Source organism: Equus asinus, chromosome 14 (genome assembly GCF_041296235.1).
Source record: "Equus asinus isolate D_3611 breed Donkey chromosome 14, EquAss-T2T_v2, whole genome shotgun sequence".
In the NCBI taxonomy this organism is placed as follows: Eukaryota; Metazoa; Chordata; class Mammalia; order Perissodactyla; family Equidae; genus Equus; species Equus asinus.
This window is the reverse complement of record NC_091803.1, coordinates 33278359-33299757: the sequence shown is the minus strand read 5'-3', so window position 1 is coordinate 33299757 and position 21399 is coordinate 33278359. Positions and strand designations below refer to the sequence as shown.

Sequence of the window (21399 nt, the reverse complement as noted above, 5' to 3'; positions counted from 1 at the left end):
CTCTCAGAGTTTTGGCTCTTGCAGGATTCCCATTCTTTTCTACTCTTGCCACCCTCCCTGCCACAAGATTTCCCATGAACCAGGGCACAAGAGAATAGAGGGAAAAATGGGATTGCCCCTCCCACATTCTCTCAGAGCTTTAGGAGTTTTCCCTTTTCCACTCCTCTAGCCAGAACTAGAGAGTTTGTCCTTAATCTCATTCTACCTGCACTACAGTGCTCATTTCCAGGCTTTGGATCACTTTGAGTTCAGGCTAGGGGATACAGAATGGAAAAAATGGTAAACTCAACACTGGTTCAGTGGTACTTCAAATTCTGGTGTTCTTCCTGATCCAACAGCTGATATTTACTTTTTATATTTCTCCAGGTTTCATAATTGACTTGAGTGGGAGATAAAAGGGTGTGTATGTTTACTCCATAATACCCAGAAGCTACAGATACCTTTCTTTTCTCCCTCTGTTCATGAGCTTCGTGTGTCTATAAATTCTGAAAATTTGTTTTTTTAGGAACTTTCCTTTAGACATAAAGGGAGGCAATGGGAAGAAGACACTTTTATAGCTGATGTAAGAGCTGCTGTAAAATGTTTTAAGGATATAGTTGAAAGAAACTTCATTTATCTATATAGATATATAAGAAAAGTTATAATCTAAGAACTTTAATGAAGATAAAGTTGGATGCACCATGTAAATTCTGGCTCCTCTTTCTAGGTAAAAAGACTACATCGAAAGGTGTATCCTATGGAAATTAACCGCTTGCTGTCTACTTTTAACCTGGTAGAAAAGCGTGATACTTTTTCAAAGTCACTGAGTGGAGGAATGAAGCGCAAACTCTCCATCATTATAGCACTTTTAGGGGACTCTGAGGTATTAAAAAGGAGAGAATGAAAGAGAAAGAGAAATGCACTAAAAATGAGTTCTTGCCAGCTCGTCTAGAAAACTCAGCTGACAAAAACCTGAGAGTTGATATTTGTGATACCATAAATCTTAAAGGAACATTGCCTTATGTTAATCAGAAGGAATTTGCATTATTGGCTCAGCTGTTATAATATGGTTTGGGATTGTTATTATTATTTTTCTAGAGTTTTTCTCACTATTTTTAGTCTAGACTCTGTATCTTAGCTTAAATGTATTCTCTTAGAACTGTAAGTTATCCTACAAGTAGCATAGCATCAATTATCAATGGTCATGGAATTGTTCTTCTGGTTTTTAGGTAGTAATACTTGACGAACCATCATCTAGCATGGACCCAGTCTCAAGGAGAGTCATCTGGGATCTCCTTCAGGAGAATAAACACAATCGTACCATCCTACTGACCACCCACTACATGGATGAAGCTGAGATCCTGGGTGACCGCATTGCCATCATGGTCAAGGGGACCCTGCAGTGCTGTGGCTCTTCAGTCTTCCTGAAACAAATATATGGTCTTTCTCTCTTTGATCATTCTTAGGATATTGATGCTTTAATAATATTCTTCTAACATGATTTTAATTATATTTTGCCAAAACTTCAGTGACTCCCTCTGTCCTGTTAATTAGGTCTCAGCTATTCTAATTGATTTTTAAGGTCCCTTGCAATCTGGATATTCCCTATATATACTTATCACTTGTTCTCCAACACATACCTTCAGACTCAGGAAATACTTTTATCAACCTACAAAGGGCATGCTACTGACATTTTTCTGTGTCCCTGGAATGCAGTTTGCCTCCAGATAGATTTATTTTATTGAGTAATTGATTGGTTGATGAGGAGAGGAAGTAGAGAAGTCAATAATCTCTGATTCTAGTTTCTTGTTTGCCAAACCAATATCAAATCCCCAGTGTGATGACATAACTCTAAAATGTGGCATTTGACAGTAAGGAGGTAGTGCAGAATGAAGAAATCATATTAGTGGAATAAAACAGTCCTTAACTTTGATAAGTATATGGCTTTTTTAGGAGATAAAACTGAAACATCACACAGTGAATTATTGAGGGCTAAAATTACAATAATAGACATCTAAAATTGGAGAGTATACCTGTAAATGGAAATAATTAAGGATGGACTGCTTCATTATTCATTTATTCAGTATTTGAGATCATTCAACTCATTAATTATTTTCTCTATACTAGTTACTATGGTATCCACTTTATATATCATATTTAATATTCAAATAAGAACTATATTTTATAAAATACAAAACTTGGGCGCAGATATATCAAAAATTTATATAAAGTCATATTTATATACCCATTTAGTTCTTCAAAGTTTATTCACCTTACAGGTCTGAGTTTGTACAATTGACTTTAAGGGGTTCTACATCCAAAATTAGATTCATGCCATCAGAAGTGGGCATGCCTGGGTTATAAGCCACATGATTTAAACAGCTATGCTTTTGATAAATAAATCATTTATAATAATTTCTCATAGCATTCACTAATTTTACTAATTATTGGTAAAATAGTACATAGTATGTAAGTAGATATTTTAAAAGTTGTAATACTTTGGGACATTCAGATCCCTTCTTATTGATGCTAAACCTTAAATATGCTTACACTGGACTTCTTATGTTTTAATCAAAAGCCTAGGATTTGTGTTTGCTTCTTTGATGGCATAGGAAATTCCATGTTGGTGTCAGCATTCAACTCCCACTAAGTACCTTGCCTCACTGCAGAAGGAGGCATTTTCAACTGATTAGAGTCTTAAGAGGACAAGACAGTTGAGAAGCTTATTATGTCATGATTCCTGAGAAATGAAAAACAATTTACATATCCTTTTGTAAGTAAACCAAAAGTAGTTTTGGTTCCCGTAGCTAGTAAATAAAGGTAAGTCACTTCATCCTTTGGATGTTAGTTGCCTCATTTGTAAAATGCAATAATAGTGTCTTCCCTACTATAAGCCAGGTAAATAAACCAGACTATCTATGCTTAAGACCTATTAGTCACTTCTAAAAATATTAATGAGAAACATAAATTCAAATACAATGACCATTTAAAACGTTTACATTTAAAAGGTATGAGATTTTCCTCCAAGTTCAGAAAAGACTTTCTCTATAGGCTAACTAAGCACTAATTAGGTATAAGAGTTTGATTTCTTTAAGGTCTCTAATCAAAAATTATATTCTCAGAGGGGCTGGCCCAGTGGTGCAGCAGTTAAGTTCACGTGCTCCGCTTCGGAGGCCTGAGTTTCGCTGGTTTGGATCCCAGACACGGACCTATGCACTGCTTATCAAGCCATTCTGTGGCAGGCATCCCACATATAAAATGAAGGAAGATAGGCAGGGATGTTGGCTCAGGGCCAATCTTCCTCAGCAAAAAGAGGAGTATTGGCAGTGGATGATAGCTTAGGGCTAATTTTCCTCAAAAAAAAAAATATATACATATATTCTCAGTTAGGCTTTCCATGGCTCTGTCTAAAATTTAACAACCTTCCTTCAACATTTCATATCTCCATTCTCTGCCTTATTTTTTCTAACACAATATATATTTTAACTTATTCTTCTATATTATTATCTGTCTCCTTTGATTAGAAAGTAATGCTTATAAAGGCAGGAATTTCTGTCTGCTTTATTCACTGCTTTATCCCCGGGGCCTAGATTAATGCCTGATACACAGTGGACAACCAATGATAATAAATGAATATTTATCAAGATTACAGCTTCAAAAATAATAAGTAGCCAAATTACAGGGCCTTTCTTAATACATCCGCTGTATCTGGTTATATACACTAAATTATTATTGTTCACTAAGGAAATTATTGAAATTATATAGGAAGTTGCTATTTACCCAATGTCTTGGTTCTTGGAGCAGCATTTGGAAGTTCTAGGTATGAGCCTTGTCTTGTGACATACCATGTCTTCTTCCTTGTGGACGTAGTTGACCTGAATCATAGAGAGCCTAATCTGGTCTTACAAGGACATGTAAATGTACAAAACTGCTTTATCTGGTCTTCTAAATGGTTTCTCTCAGGTGCTGGATATCACATAGTCCTGGAGAGGGAACCACATTGTGATGTTGAAAAGGTCTCTGCGATGATTCAGTCTCATATTCCAGATGCCACTTTGGAAAACTGTACTGGAGCTGAATTATCATTTATCCTACCCAAAGAATATGCACACAGGTATAGATTCAGAGAGTTCTAGATGGGTGGTTTGAGTGGCCAGAAATCATTTTTAACTTACCATATTTAGCAAGTTTAGTGAGTAGTATTTTGATAACAAGCCAGATCTCCAGTTATAACTGTCATTTACCAACTAGAGTTGAGAAGTTCACAGCTGAAGCTTTCTCTCACTGAACAGAGGATTGCCTCATAAGTTCAAGTTCATTCAAGGCTTGTTCGATCTTTTTCTTTCCGTTTTTTTTTTTTTTTTTTTGGAAGGAGGTTTGCAACCTAGTGGCTATGTAGCTTCCTAGTGTTAATAAGGGATAAGTAATGGTAAGATGTTTATAGGGTACAAATTTTATGTATGGTGAGTGAAGTCCAGGGAAATATTAAGATGATGAAAGAAAAACGTAGTTTAAATGGCAACTCTTGGAGCAAGGATGACAAGGACACAGAGGAAACAGGGATTTTGATCTCAGTAGTTAGCCAAATTAATTATAGAGGGGAGATGCACAGATGGTAATTCTGCCTGGGATTCCCATCCAAGCTAGGAGAAATGGAAACTAAGGGAACTCATCATTGACCTTCAGGGAGTGTGCCATTTTCACTGTCTTGTCTGAAGTTATTACTACCTAGATATCCCATAGATGCAAGGTGGCTGCCATATACTATAGGAGATGAAGGACTTGTAGGACATTGTTCTATATTTCCATCTAATATAGAGTTCCTGGATAGAATGAAGGAAATAAGACACAAGAGTCAGGCAACCAAGATTCTAGTAAATGAAGAGATATGAAAATAAATAATTGTTTCCTAGAAGAGGAATAAAAGGAAGAAGAAATGCTCCATGTGAGCTATATTCATTTGAAGAGTAAATATGAACCTTCTTGAGAAGAAGGAGCATGGAACAGTATTGAGACAGCTGGGGTGAACCTCGACCCTAGTCATGATGGGAGAGTCAGGGAAATGAAAGAAACTACAGCTGGACATCAATTACATGAACAATCCTTCAACAGAGTTAGAAGACAGATGTTTTGGTGGGTACTTTTAGCACAGTATGGTAATTATAAATCTGGAACTGCAGAGTGTCTCTGAAAGAAGCACATTAGAGAAGCTGCTTAAACTTATCACAACATCTTCCCATCCCATATCAGACGTATACAAATGACATTGTCAGAAGAAACCAAGAATAATGAATATATCATTAATATTAAGGCTAAAATAGGAAATGTAAGGATTTAGAAATAGGTATTATTTTCATCACTCTTCCTATTAAATATTTTGGACATGGAAGATAGAAGAGGAATCTCTGAGAAATGAACAACTAGTCACACAGATTAATATCAGCATATTAGATGTGGATTTCTGGGCCACGGACAGTGGATCTAGCACAGCATAGGATGCAAATCATGAAGTTGGGGAAGAATATGTTTCTTCAGAATAAAATTTTCTTTAACAAGATAATTTTAAAGCAATATTGAAAGAGAGAGAGAAAAACAACCAGAATAAAATTTCCATAGCCCATTTAACTCACACAATAGTTCCCTATGGTAGGAAAAGAATAAAAATGACAAGGAGTTTTGGTTATTTCCAAGACTTTGATAGCTTAATTAATCATTCATTTGCTTGGTGCTTGGCACAGCTCTAAATGCTTTACACATGTGTATTTACATGAAAAAACAATGAAGAGGAGAAAAAAAGTATTGAAGAAACAATACTTTTAACCCCACATATCTATATTCTAATCTATAGAATATGGTTAATAAAAGTGAACTTGAGGTTTTTAAGCAAAATTGTAAGCTGGTTCTTTGATAAGACCAATGCATTTCAGTAAAAAAGTCAGTCATACTGATCAGAAAGACAAAGAGAAAAGACTCAAATTACCTATATTTGGAATGAGTGAGATAATATCACTATATGTTCTACAGACAATATATTAAAAGAATAATAGAAGAATATTGTAAACAACTCTCTGCCAATAGATTTGACACCTTAGACAAAATGGAAAAAAAATCTCTGAAAGACACAAATTACCAAAACTGACTCAAGAAGAAATATCTAACTTGAAAAGTTCTTTATATATTAAGTTGAATTTGTACTTTAAAACATTCCCACAGAGAAAACTCCAGGACCAGATGGCTTCACTGATGATTTCTACCAAACACTTAAGAAAAAATACCATTCCTGCATAAACTTTTCTAGAAAATAAGAGAAAAGAGAACATTTCCCAACTGTTTTTATAAGGCCAGTATTACCCTAATACCAAAATCAGTCAAAAACATTACAAGAATAATCTTATTATGATTATACAATAATCCTTAACAGAATATATGGAATCTTGAATATAGGTGAAAATCATGTGCAGGAGGGATCCTATTGAGAAGATTCAAACAGAGGAGGAAAATGACCTTAAGATACGTGAAGAGTTGTCATAGGAAGAAGGGTCAGATTGAACTGAGGGTAAGGGTAGAACCAATAATCAAAGCTAAGTAAAGTTAGATGGGAATGGAATTCAGCCTAGAATATGGAGGAAGTTTAGAAGGTTAAGAGTTTTGAGTTCACCATCTCTGAGCGTTATCACCGTAGGCTTGATGGACCCTCACTGGGAATGAGAGATGACTTTTAAGAAGTAGATAGGTTTCTGGAGAAGGTCTTTTGAACCTAAAGCAGTGTTGATTCTTTTTGGTAAAACTATTGTTTAGAATCCTTGATGTAACTACACCACAATTAGCAAAATTTCCATACGACTCACATAGCTATTTGATTAAATCTTTCTCTCTCAGTGCCCAGCTTCTACTTCGCTACCTCCATTTTCTATCATTTAGTGACTTATACCTCGAGTAATTTGAGGACTATTTTGCATTTGATGTAGGAAGCACATGTGAATAAATTAACTTTTATTAATTTGCTATAGTCATTAACAGTTATAGAAAATAAATAATTTTTTAGAAGAACTAAAGAATTTGTATCAAAGATAAAGTTACAGTGGGGAGAACTTTGCTAAGGCAAATGTATCTTCCTTATTTCTATTTGTTTCACAATAAGCATTACAGTGAATAATGATCTACTAAACATTTTTCCCATGGCTAACCAGAAATTATTATGGAACAAAATGATATTGAAAATTCATCTAACAAAATGAACAAACAACCTAATTCAAAAATGAGCAAAGGACTTGAATAGACATTTCTCCTAAGAGGATGTACAAATTGCCAATAAGCACATGAAAAGATACTCAACGTCACTACTCTTTAGGGAAATGCAAATCAAAAACACAAAAAATAACAAAGGTTGGTAAGGATGTAGAGAAATTGGAACGCTGTGCATTGCTATCATGAATGTAAAATGGTGCATCTGCTGTAGAAAACAGTATGACAGTTCCTCAAAAAGTTAAACATGCAATTACCATATGATCCAGCAATTCCACTTCTAGGTATATATCCAAAATAATTGAGAGCAGGAACTTGAACAGATATTTGTACACCAATGTACATAGCAGCGTTATTCACAAAATCCAAAAGGTGGAAACAACCCAAATGTCCATTGGCAAATGATGGATGAGCAACATATTCTATATCCAATACAATGAGTATTATTCATCCTTAAAAAGAAATGAAAGTCTGATACATACTACAACATGTATGAACCTAGAAAGAATTATGTTAAACGAAATAAGCCAAACACAAAAGGACAAATATTGTATGATTCCAATTTATATGAGGCACATAGAATAGGCATATTCATAGAGACAGAAAGTAAAAGTGAAGTTGAGGGAAGGGAGGAAGAGAGAATTATTGTTTAATGAGTACAGAGTTTTAGTTTGGGATCATCAAAAAATTCTGAAAATGGATGGTGGTGATGGTTGCACAATGTTGTGAATGTGCTTAATGCTGCTTAACTTGTACTCTTAAAATAAAATGATAAATTTAGTGTTTTATATATTTTACCACAATTTTTAAAAGTTTAAGAAAACAGTAGGGAAGAATACAATTGGAAATAAAATTAAGTATTAAATGGGGGGAAAAAAGTAAATGCTCATATTTTTCAAAAATTCCATTCACTAGAAAATAAAATGAGGTAAAAGAAAAGAAAAGAAAATGGACCTAGGCTAGTTCTGGTACTTTCTTTTCCTCTTCCTCCTCTCCTTCCAGGTTTGAAGCTCTGTTTAATGATCTGGAAAAGACACAAAAACAGCTGGGCATTGCCAGCTTTGGTGCTTCAATCACTACCATGGAAGAAGTCTTCCTTAAGTGAGTAATAATGACCTTAAAAAATAAAAACTTCCATCCCTAAAATCCTGCATCAGTTTGAGAGCAAATCTTATCCTCTTTGCATTGGAATAGAGTAATCACAGTTATGAATTTTTTCAAATATGTTAATTTTTTATGCTAATGTTTTTCCATATACTTATTCCATATACACACATTATATGTTCAGCTGAGAATATGTAAAGATTTTGAGTTTGGGCCTTGTTGCATGTGTGTGGGTTTTTTTGTGGTAGAAGGTTTAAGAGTTAGTCAAGAAAAAAGAAAGAATTAATATCTATGTCATCATAGGAAAAGTTCTAGTTCTAACTTGGAGTCTGTAATAGAAATTACTTTAAATTTTGGCCTAACAATGTTTCCATAATTTATTTAATTTGTATGTGGTTGGTTTCTTGCACTGTGAAAAAGTTCAGAATGAATATGACCAGGGAATTCAGGCTGTCACTAGTCAAAGTCAGACAGTAGCTATCAAAAGGTTTCACAAAATGCCCTTTTTCTGATAAGGTTATGACAGAGCTAGACTAGGCCTAGACTTCATTCTCTCAGACTTGGGATTTAAATGTTGTCAGTGTCTCAAAGTTAACTTGGGGTAATTTATTCACATGAGTTAAGTTCACAAAAGACTGAAGTATATAAATTTAAAAGCCACTCATTAATTTATAATAACAAGTAAATTATAATAAGAATAATTTCTAAAAATAAATGGCCTCTTGGCCCTTCAATCAAATGTTCTCGTCTGTCTCTAGGCAAGCTACATAGGGAGCAAAATTAAGAGAAAGTTACTTTGTAAGCATAACTAGGACAAGCTCCATAAGGGCAAGGGACTATGTCTGTTTTGTTCACTGACTATACTTGGGGCCTCAAACAATGTCTGTCACATAATAGATACTCAAGGGTGTTCCTGGATGAGTAAATGAATTAATTAATATTATTTAAAGCCATTATCTCCACAATACATGCTCTACCTGCCACTAGGAATTACAGGTTAAAACCTTGGACCGTGACACTTAGGCTGTCTCTCTTAGGGGTTATTGTCAATGTTTGCCACAGAGTCTCTTTCCTACATTTTTTTTTTCATTGTTTGTTGTGGTAAAATACAAATAACATAAAATTTACTATCTTGAACATTTTTTAGTGTACAGTTCAGTGGTATTAAATACTTTCATATTATTGTGTAACCCTCACCAATATCCATCCCCATAACTCTTTTCATCTTGTAAAACTGAAAATCTATACCTATTAAACAATAATTCCCCATTCCCCATACCCCCTCCCCCTGGCAACCACCATTTACACTTTCTGTCTTTATGATTTTTACTACAGCAAGTATAAATGGAATCATACAGCATTTGTCTTTTTGTCACTGGCTTATTTCGCTTAGCTTAATGTCCTCAAAGTTCATCCATGTTGTAGCATATTGCAGAATTTTCTTCCTTTTTAAGTTTGAATAATATTCCATTGTATGTATGTGCCACGTTTGGCTCATCCATTCATCAATTGATGTACATTGGGTTGCTTCCATGTTTTAGCTGTTGTGAATAATACTGTGAACATGTGTGTACAAGCATCTCTTTGAGACCCTGCTTTCAATTCTTTTTAGAATATACCCAGAAGTAGAATTGCTGGATCATATGGTAATTCTATTTTTAATATTTGACAAATGCTATACTGTTTTCCACAGCAGTTGCACCATTTTACATTCCCACCAATGGTTCCAATTTCCACAAAGCTTCCAATTTCTCCACATCCTCACCAACACTTGTTATTTTCTATTTTTTAATAGTAACCATCTAATGGGTGTAAAGTGGCATCTCATTGTAGTTTTGATTTGCATTTGAGTAATGATTAGTGATGTTGAACATCTTTTCATGGACGTGTTGGCCATTTGTATATCTTCTTTGGAGAAATGTCTGTTCAAATTCTTTGCCCATTTTTCAGTCAGGTTGTTTGTTTTTTGTTGTTGAGTTTCAAGATTTCTTTAAATATTCTTGATATTAATTCCTTATCAGATATCTGATTGGAAAACATATTCTCCCTTTCCGTGGGTTTTGTTTTCACTCTGTGGATATAGTATCTGTTTTTTTTTTCCTTTGGTGTGGAAGATTAGCCCTGAGCTAACGTCTGTGCCAATCTTACTCTATTTTGTATGTGGATCACCACCACAGCATGGCTGACGAATGGTGTAGGTCTGCACCCAGAAACCAAACCCACAAACCCCAGGCCACTGAAGCGGAGCATGCCAAACTTAACCACTATGCCATGGGACCAGCTCCTGGATAGTGTCTTTTGATGCACAAAAGTTTTTAATTTTCCTGAAGTCAAATTTGTCTATTTTTTCTTTTGTTACCTGTGCCTTTGGTATTGTATCCAAGAAATCATTGCCAAATCCAATGTCATGAAGCTTTTCTCTTATGTTTTCTTCTAAAGGTTTTATAATTTTAGGTCTTACATTTAGGTCTTTGCTCCATTTTGAGTCAGTCTTTACATGTGGTGTTAAGTAAGGGTGAAATTCATTCTTTCACATATGGATATCCAGTTTTTCAGCATCATTTGTCGAAAAGATTGTCCTTTCCACATTGAATGGTCTTGGCACCCTTGTGAAAATCACGGCCTTAAATGTGAGGGTTTATTTCTGGGTTATCTATTTTATTCCATTGGTCTATACGTCTATCTTTATGCCAATACCACAGCATTTTTTTTAAAAGATTGGCACCTGGGCTAACAACTGTTGCCAATCTTCCTTTTTTTTTTTTTTTTAAGGATTGGCACCTGGGCTAACAACTGTTGCCAATCTTTTTTTTTTCTGCTTTTTCTCCCCAAACCAGCCCCCCACCCCCCGTGCACAGTTGCATATCTTAGTTGCCGGTTCTTCTAGTTGTGGGATGTGGGATGCTGCCTCAACGTGGCCTGATGAGCGGTGCCATGTCTGCACCCAGGACCCGAACCCTGGGCTGCTGCAGTGGAGCGTGCAAACATAACCACTCGGCCACAGAGCCGGCCCCCACACCGTTTTGATTACTGTAGCTTTGTAGTAAGTTTTGAAATCAGGAAGTGTGAGTCCTCCAGTGTTGTTGTTCTTTTTCAAGATTGATTTGACCATTCAGAGTCCCTTGAGATGCCATATGAATTTTAGGATGGGTTTTTCTATTTCTACAAAAAACGTCATTGGGAATTTTATAGGGATCACATTGAATCTGTAGAGTGCTTTGTGTCCTATTGACATTTTAACAATATTAAGTCATCCAATCCATGAATATGGGATGTGTTTCCATTTATTTATGACTTCTTTCATTTCCTTCAGCAATGTTTTGCAGTTTTCATTGTATAAGTCTTTCACCTCCTTGGTTAAGTTAATTCCTAAGTAGAATTAATGTATTCTTTTTGATGCTATTGTAAATATAATTGTTTTTATAATTTCTTCTTCATATTGTTCATTGTTTATGTATAAAAATGCAACTGATTTTTGAGTGTTGACTTTGTATCTTGCTACCTTGCTGAATTCATTTTTTAGCTCTAACAGCTTTTTTGTGGACTCTTTAGGATTTTCTGCATATAAGATCATATCATCTGCAAACAGATAATTTTACTTCTTCCTTTCTCATTTGGGTGTCTTATATTTCTTTGTCTTGATTAGTTTTTCTGGCTAGAACTTCCAGTACTATGTTGGATAGAAGTAGTGAAAGCAGGCATCCTTGCCTTATTCCTGATATTAGAGAAAATCTTTTAGTCTTTCACCATTGAATATGGTGTTTCTGTGTATTTTTATATATGGCTTGTATTATGTTCAAGTAATTTTCTTGTATTCCTATTTGTTGAGTGTTTTTATCACAGAAGGGGGTTGAATTTTGTCAAATGCTTTTTCTTCATCAGTTGAGATGATCATGTCATTTTCTCCCTTCCCTTTGTTGATGTGGTATATTACATTGATTAGTTTTAGCTTGTCAAACCATCCTTGCATTCCAGGAATACATCCCACTTGGTCATGGTATATAGTCCTTTTAGTATGCCACTGAATTGTTTGCTAGTATTTTGTTGAGGACTTTTGCATCAATGTTCATAAGGGATATTGATCTGTAGTTTTTGTCTTTGTCTGGCTTTGTTCTCATAGTTGGGGAGTGTTCCCTCCTCTTCAATTTTTTGAAAAAGCTTGAGAAGGTTGGTATTAGTTCTTCTTTAAATACTTGGTAGAATTCACCAGTGAAGCCATCAGGTCTGAGACTTTTCTTTGTTGGAATATTTATTACTGATTCAATCTCCTTACTAGTTATACATCTATTCAGATTTTCTATTTCTTCGTGATTTAGTCTTGGTAGGTTTTGTGTTTCTAGGAATTAATTTCATCTAAGTTATCTAATTTTTGGCATAAATTGTTCCTAGTACTCATTTTTAATCTTTTTTATTTTTGTAAGATTGGTAATAATGTCCCCATTTTCATTTCTGATTATAGTGATATGAGTCTTCTCTCTTTTTTTCTTAGGTAACCTAGCTAAATTTTTGTCAATTTTCTTAATCTTTTTGAAGAAACAACATTTGGTTTCATTGATTTTTCTCTATTGTTTTTCCATTCTCTCTTTTGTTGATGTCTGCTCTAATCTTTATTATCTCATTGCTTCTGCTAGCATTGGATTTAGTTTGTGCTTCATTTTCTAGTTCCTTAGGTTGTAAAGTTAGATTGTTGATTTGAGATCTTTCTTCTTTTTTAATGTAAGTATTTTAGCAATAAATGTCCCCTTAGCACTGCTTTCTCTGTGTCCCTAAGTTTTGATATGTTGTGTTTTCATTTTCATTCATTTCTGAGTATTTTCTAATTTCCCTTGTGATTTCTTCTTTGATCCATTAGTTGTTTAAAACATATTCTTTAATTTCCACAATTTTGTGAATTTTCCAGTTTTAATTTTGTTATTGACTTCTAACTTCATCCTTTTGTGGTCAAAGAAGATACTTTATATGGTATCTGTCTTTTTAAATCTATTGAGACTTAAATTGTGGCCCAACATTTGGTGTATCCTGGAAAATGTCATGCATGCACTTGAGAAGAATGTGTATGTTGTTATTGTCAGGTAGAGTGTTCTGTACATGTCTGTTAGATCTAGTTGGTTTATTCTGTTGTTTACATTCTCTATTTCCTTACTTATCTTCTGTCTGGTTGTTCTGTTCATTATTGTGAGTGGAGTACTGAAGTCCCCAACTTTTATTGGGGAACCATCTATTTCTCCCTTATATTCTGTCAGTTTTTGCTTCATGTATTTTGATGGTCTGTAATTATGTGTGTAAATATTTATAATTATTACTTCTTCTTGCTGTATTGAACCTTTCATTAATATATAATGTCCTTCTTTGTCTTTAATAACCTTTTTTGATGTAAAGTTTATTTTGCCTGATATTAATATAACCACCCCTGCTCTCTTTTGGCACTATTTGGGTACTGTGCTTTCCTAGTTGGGTAATGTGTTTTTGTCCATTCTGCCATCTCTTTTGATTGAAGAGTTAATCAGTTTACATTTAAAGTAATTATGGATAAGAAGGGACTGCTTTTTTCATTATGCTATTTGTTATCTATGTGCCCTATAACATTGATTTTTTTCCATTTCCTGCATTACTGTCTTCTTTAGTGTTTAGTTGATTTTTTACAGTGAACTGTTTAAGTTCCTTTCTTATTTCCTGTTGTGTATATTCCATAGCTATATTCTTTGTGGTTACCATGGGGATTATATTCATATCCTAAAGTTATAACACTCTAGTTAGAATTTATAACAGCTTACCTTAAGCAACATCCAAAAATCCTGCTGCTTTATATCTCTGGCCCACCCTTTTAGGTTATTGATGTCACAAAATTACATCTTTATATGCTGCGTGTCCAAAAACATAAACTGATAACTCTTTTAAATGCATTAGTCTGCTAAATTATGTCGAAGACAAGATTTGGAGTTACAAACCAGAGTTATGTAATACTGGTTTTTACACTAATTGTTTTTTTCCCCCTTTAAATGAACTAGTCTCTTAAATCATGTAGAAAACAAATAAAGAGTACAGTTACAAATCATTGTTACAGTAATACTAGCTTTAATAATTGCCTGTTTACTTTTATCACGCTCTTTATTTCTCCATATGACATTGCTGTACTGTCTAGAGTCACCTTTTTTTCACCTTGCAGGACTCTGAGCATTTATTGCAAGGCAATTCTAGTGGTAATAAACTCTTTCAGCTTTTGTTTATCTGGAAATGTCTTAATTTCTCCCTCACTTTTGAATAACACTTTTGCTGGATATAAGATGTTGGTTGAAATCTTTTTTCTTTTAGCACTTTGACTATATCAGCCCACTGTCTTCTGGCCCCCCAAATGTTCTGATGAGAAATCTGCTTATAATCCTGTTAAGGATCCCTTGTATGTGATTATTCACTTCTCTCTTGTTTTCAAGACTTTGATGAAAGAAATTGAAGTAGACACCAACTAATGGAAAGATATCCTGTGTTCATGGATTGGAAGAATTAATATTGTTAAAATGTTCATGCTACCCAAATCCATCTATAGATTCAATGTAATCCCTATCAATTCCAATAGCAGAATCTGAAATTTTTGAATTTTTGGCAGAAATTGAAAAAACTCTAAACTCAGTGTGGGAGCTACAAAAGACCCTGAATAGCCAAAGCAATCCTGAGAAAAAAGAACAAAGCTGGAGGCATCACACTTCCTGATTTCAAACTATAATACAAAGTTACTGTAATCAAAACAGTAAGGTACTGGCATAAAAACAGACACATAAACCAATGGAACAAAGAAGAGAGCCAAGAAATAAACCCACACATTTACAGTAAACTGATCTTCAATAAAGGTGCCCAGAACACACAATGAAGAAAGGATAGTCTCTTCAATAAATGACGTTACGGGGGCTGGCTCCGTGGCCGAGTGGTTAAGTTCACGTGCTCCCGCTGCGGCGGTCCAGGGTTTGGATCCTGGGCGCAGATATGGCACTGCTCGTCAGGCCATGTTGAGGCAGCATCCCACATCCCACAACTAGAAGGACCTGCAACTAAGATATACAACTGTGTACAGGGGGGTTTGGGGAGATAAAGCAGAAAAAAAAAAGATTGGCAACAGTTGTTAGCCCAGGTGCCAAAATAAAATAAAATAAAATAAATAAATGACGTTAGGAAAAGTGAACACCCTCATGCAAAAGAATGAAATTGGACCCTTATCTTACATCATACAGAAAGAATCAATTCAAAATAGATGAAAGACTTAAACATAATACCTGAAACTGTAAAACTTCTAGAAGAAAACATTGGAGAAAAACTCATTGACATTGATCTTGGCAATGATTTCTTGGATATGACACGAAAAGCACAGGCAACCAAAGCAAAATCAGACAAGTGAGACTGCATCAAACTAAAAAGCTTCTTCACAGCAAAGGAAACAATCAACTAAATGAAATTGGTACACCCATTATGGACAACAGCATGGAGACTCCTGAAAAAATTAAAAATAGGACTACCATATGATCCAGCAATCCCAGTCTGGGAACTGACAGATATCTGAACTTCAATGTTCATTGAAACATTATTTATAATAGCAAAAAAACATAGAAACAACCTAAATGTCCATCAACAGATAAGTGAATAAAGAAAATTTGGCATATACATACAGTGGAATATTATTCAGACTTAAAAAAGAGGGAAATTCTGCCATTTGCTACAATGTGGATGAACTTGGTAGACATTATGCTAAGTGAAATCAGCTAGACATAGAAGAACACACTACGTGATCTCACTTATATCAGAAGTATAAAATAGTCCCACTTATAGAAGCAGAGTAGAATAGTGGTTTCCAAGCCCTGGAAGGGAGGAAGGAATTGGGGAGATGTTGATCAAAGGGTACAGAATTTCACTTATGCAAGAGGAATAAGTCCTTGAGGTCTACTGTACAGCATAGTGCATATAGTTAACAATACTATATTTTATACTTAAATTTTTTAAGAGGGTAGATCTTATGTTAAATGTTCCTATCAAAAGAACAAAACACAAGAAGCAAGGGAACTTTTAGAAATGATGGTTAAGTTTAGGCCATTGTATATGGTGATGGTTTCATTGGTGTATACTTAAATTCAAACTTATCTAGATGTATACATTAAATATGTACAGCTTTTTTGGATGTCAGTTATACCTCAATAAAAAATTAAATAAAAAAATAAATAGGAGAAAACTCAGGAAGAAGGTAAGGTGGTGACTAGAGCATCATAATTTTTTCTTCTCAGCTTTATTGAGGTATAATTGACAATTAAAAGTTTTGTGTGTATATAAATATATAGGGTGTAAAATGTGATGATTTAATATATGTGTATGTTGTGGAATGATTACAATAATCAAGTTAACTAACACATCTGTCACCTCACATACTTACCTTTTCTGTGTGTGTGTGGTGATACACTTAAGATCTACTCTCTTAGCAACTTTCAAGTATATAATACAGTATTGTTAACTATAGTCACCATGCTGTACATTAGATTTCCAGAATTTATTCATCTTATAACTAAAAGTTTATACCTTTTCACCAACATCTTCCCATTGCCCCCATCCTCCAGCACCTGTAAATCACTATTCTACTCTAGTTCTATGAGTTCAACTTTTTTAGATTCCATGTATAAGATGAGGTACACAATAACAGCAGCTATGTGGGAGCATCAGAGGGAAGACAAAAAGAAAGAATCCCCACTTAGAGTGGAAAACTCTTCTGGTAGATCTGGGAACAATAGCTGAAACTGGGACTGGGTTCTCAGAAATAATTTGTGGTAAGAACAAGGAAGATATGGGAAAGTCAGAGGCTTCTAGGGGGAAGCTGACTCCTTAGACCATTGAAAATACTCACTGAAATACAGACCCTCATTTTGAGGGAAAACTGCAGAGAATAAGACACAAAGTAAGAACTCTGGAAATATAGGACTAAGATGGTTCACATAATAGTGTGGGAGGGAGTCACAGAAGGCAGATTTCTGAATGCCTTAGAGAGCTCTCTACATTGACAGGCCATTGTTTTAAATAATTTATATTTAAGAAATCAAAAGGTGGCCCTGGAACTATAAAGTTAAGAAAACTCAACATTCCCCTCTCTTTACCGAGGAATATACATCTGAGAACACAGGAAAAAAGCCCTCACTTAAACATGATCAACAGAGAAAGATTGTATTTGAACCCCAACAAAGACAGTGTGACAAAAGAGGAAAATGCTAACTAATAACACATGCAAAAAATTAAAAAATATGACTACACAGCAATGGAAAACTATAATTTAATACTAAAAAAATACAAGCTAAGTTAGAGAAAAAAGAAATCATGAAAGAAAATTATAGTTAAATTATAAAAGCTCAGAGAAGTGATAGCTAGGAAGTAAGATGACGAAAACAGAACTGACAGTTTAGGAAAGAATTATAAATGAAACTAAAATACATATCAGAAATAAAGACTAAATTAGGAGAAACACAATAGCCAGTAGACAGCACAGAAAGCTCTATAAGAAAATACTGAAATAGAACAAACTCTAAAACTGTAATTCAAACATATTTCCTGAAATAAAACAAAAGTTTTAAAAAGAAAATCACGTGATAATTTCAGTTGATGCAGGGAAAGCATTTCACAAAATTCAACACCCTTTCATGAAACAAACATTCAATAAACTAGGAATAGAAGGAACCTATTTTAACATAATAAAAGCTATATGTGAAAAACCCTCAACTAACATCATATTCAATTGTGAAATACTGAAAGCTTTTCCTCTAAGATCAGGAACAAGACAAGGATGCCCACTTTTACCACCTCTGTTCAGCATAGTACTGTAAGTTCTGTCCAGAGTAGTTAGGCAGGAAAAAAAGGCATCCAAGTTGGAAAGGAAGAAGTAGAATTATCTCTGTTTGCAAGTGATGTGATCTTATACATGGCATACCCTAAAGATTCCACACACACACACACAAAAAAAAACTTGTTAGAACCATAAATTCGGCAAAGCACAGAATCAACATGCTAAACAGTTGCATTTCTATACGGTAACAATGAGAAATCCAAAAAAGAGATTAAGAAAGCAATTCCATTTAAAATAGCATAAAAAAAAGAATAAAATACTTAAGAATTAAGTTAACCAAGGAGGTTAAAGTCTTGTATAATGAAAACAATAAAACATCATGGAAAGAAATTAAAGAAGATACAAACAAATGGAAAAACATCACATGTTCATGGACTGGAATACTTAATACTGTTTAAATGGCCATACTACGAAAAGTGACGTACAGATTCAATGCAATCTGTATCAAAATTCCAATGGCATTTTTCACAGAATTAGCAAAAATAATCCTAAAATTGACATGGAAGTACAAAAGACCCCAAATAGCCAAAACAATCTTAAAAAAGAGGAGAAAAGTTGGAAGACTCACACTTATAGATTTCAAATTCTATTACGAGTCTATAATAACCAAAAAGTATGGTGCTAGCATAAAACAGACACAACGACCCCAGGAACAGAACACAGAGCCCAGAAAAAAACCCACACGTGTATAGTCAAATGATTTTCAACAAGCGTGTAAAGATCATTCAGTGAGAGAAAGGACAGTACTTTTAACGAATAGTGCTTGGAAAACTCGATATCCACATGCAAAAGAATGAAGTTGGACCCTTGTCTTACATCATACACAAAATTCTACTCAAAATGGATTAAAGAGTTAAACACAAGACCTGAAACTGTAAAACTCCTAGAAGAAAACAGGCGAAAGCTCACTGACATTAGTTTTGCCATTGGATTTGACAGCAAAGCACAAGCAACAAAAGCAAAAATAATAGGGACTACATCAAACTAAAAAATTTCTGCACAGAAAAGGAAACCGTCAACTAAGTGAAAAGCCAACCTATGGAATGGGAGAAAATATTTGCAGACCATCTATCTGATAAGCAGTTAATATCCAAAAGATATAAAGAACTCATACACTCAATAACAGAAAAATAACCCAATTTAAAAATGGGCAAGGATTTGTCAAATCTAAAAAAGTTGAACTCACAGTAACAGAGAGTAGAATAGTGGTTACCAGGGGCCAGGGAGTGGTGGAAATGGGAAATGTTACTCAAAGGGTACAAATTTTCATTATAAGATGAATAACTTCTGGAGACCTATAGGTCTCCACAAGTACATATGATGACAACACATACAGTAATATATTGTAAATTTGGAATTTGCTAAGGGAGTAGATCTCAAGTTTTCTCATTTAAGGCCAATGTTTCCTTGTTGATCTTCTATTTAGATGATCTATACATTGGTGTATAGGGAGTGTTAAAGTCCCCTAATATTATTGTGTTACTTTCTATTTCACCTTTTATGTCTGTTAATAATTGCTTCATATATTTAGGTGCTCCTATGTTGGGTGCATACATATTTACAAGTGTTATATCCTCTCATTGGATTGTTCCCTTTATCATTATGTAGTTCCCTTCTTTGTCTCTTGTTACAGTTTTTGTTTTAAAGTCTATTTTGTCTGATAGAAGTATTGCTACCCCAGCTTTCTTTTCATTGCCATTTGCATGGAGTACCATTTCCATTCCGTCACTTTCAGTTTGTGAGTGTCTTTAGGTCTGAAGTGTGTCTCGTGTATGCAGCATATATATGGGTCTTGTTTTTTTATCCAATCAGCCACCTTATCTCTTTTGATTGGAGCATTTAGTTAATTGACATTTAAAGTAACTATGGATAAGTATTTACTTTTGCTATTTTCTTCCTTTTTTCTGGGTTTTTTAGTAGTTCTTCTCTATTCTTTTCTTGCTCTCTTCCCTTGTGGTTTGATGGCTTCCTTTAGTATTATGTTTGGGTTCCTTTCTCTTAATTTTTAAATATTTATTATAGGGCTCTGGTTTGTGATTACCATGAGGTTCCTCTATTAAAACCTACATATATAGCAATGTATATTTATTAAGTTGATGGTCTTTTAAGTTTGACCTCTTTCTATAAGCTCTACTCTTTTACTCCCTTCCTCCCACATTTTATGTTTTTGATATCAAATTTAACCTCTTTTTTGTGCATGTGTCTCCATTACCCTCTTATCATAGAAATAGATAATTGTAGTACCTTTGTCTTGTGACCTTCATATTAGTTTCATAGGTGGTTGATCTGCTGCCTTTACTGTATATTTGCCTTTACCAGTGATTTTTATTGTGGCATTTTTTTGGACAATTTTCTTATTCCTATTTGTGGTCTTCTCTCTTCTACTTATATAAGTCCCTTTAGCATTTCTTGTAAGCCTGGTTTCTTGGTGATAAACTCCTTAGTTTTTGCTTGTCTGGAAAACTCTTTATCTCTCTTTCCATTCTGAACATTAACCTTGCCAGGTAGAGTATTCTTGGCTGTAGGTTTTTTCCTTTCAGCACTTTAAACATATTGTGCCACTCCTTTCTAGCCTGTAAGATTTCTGCTGAGAAATCAGCTGTTGGTCCTATGGGGTTTCCTTTGTATGTAACTTGTTGCCTTTCTCTTGCAGCTTTTAGGATTCTCTCTTTATCTTTTACTCTTGGCATTTTAATTATAATGTGTCTTGGTGTGGGCCTCTTTGGGTTTATCTTGTTTGTTGCTCTCTGTGCTTCCTGTACCTGGATGTCTGTCTCCTTCCTTAGGTTAGGGAAGGTTTCGGCTATTATTTCTTCAAATATATTCTCTGCCCCTTTGTCTCTCTCTTCTCCTTCTGAGACACCTATAATATGGATTTTAGTGTGTTTGATCTTGTCCCAGAAGTCCCTTAGACTGTCGTTTTTCTTTCTAATTCTTTTTTCTTTTATCTGTTCAGCTTGGATGATTTCCTCTAGTCTTTCGTCCAGCTCTCTGATCTCTTCTGTATCATCTACCCTTCTATTGAGACCTTCTAGTGAATTTTTCATTTCCAGTACTGTATTCTTCATTTCTGGTTGGTTCTTTCTCATATTTTCCAATTCTTTGTTGAAGTTCTCATGAATTCATCCATTCTTCTCCCAAGGTCATTGAGCATCCTTGTGACTATTAATTTGTACTCTTTATCAGGTAGCTTGTTTATTTCTGTTTCA

At 34.5% G+C, this 21399-nt stretch overlaps 1 protein-coding gene across 7 annotated transcripts in view; it reads left to right on the top strand.

The window, feature by feature from the left end:
* The window catches only part of LOC106841718 (phospholipid-transporting ATPase ABCA3-like), a 217997-nt gene that overhangs the window by 118563 nt on the left and 78035 nt on the right, over window positions 1-21399 (top strand). For all 7 annotated transcript variants that reach the window (XM_070484798.1, XM_070484796.1, XM_070484795.1 and 4 more), the window contains 3 exons: window positions 1209-1419; window positions 3943-4093; window positions 8227-8325. In XM_070484798.1, coding sequence (XP_070340899.1) covers window positions 1209-1419; window positions 3943-4093; window positions 8227-8325 — 461 coding nt within the window. The remainder of the gene's footprint in view (window positions 1-1208; window positions 1420-3942; window positions 4094-8226; window positions 8326-21399) is intronic.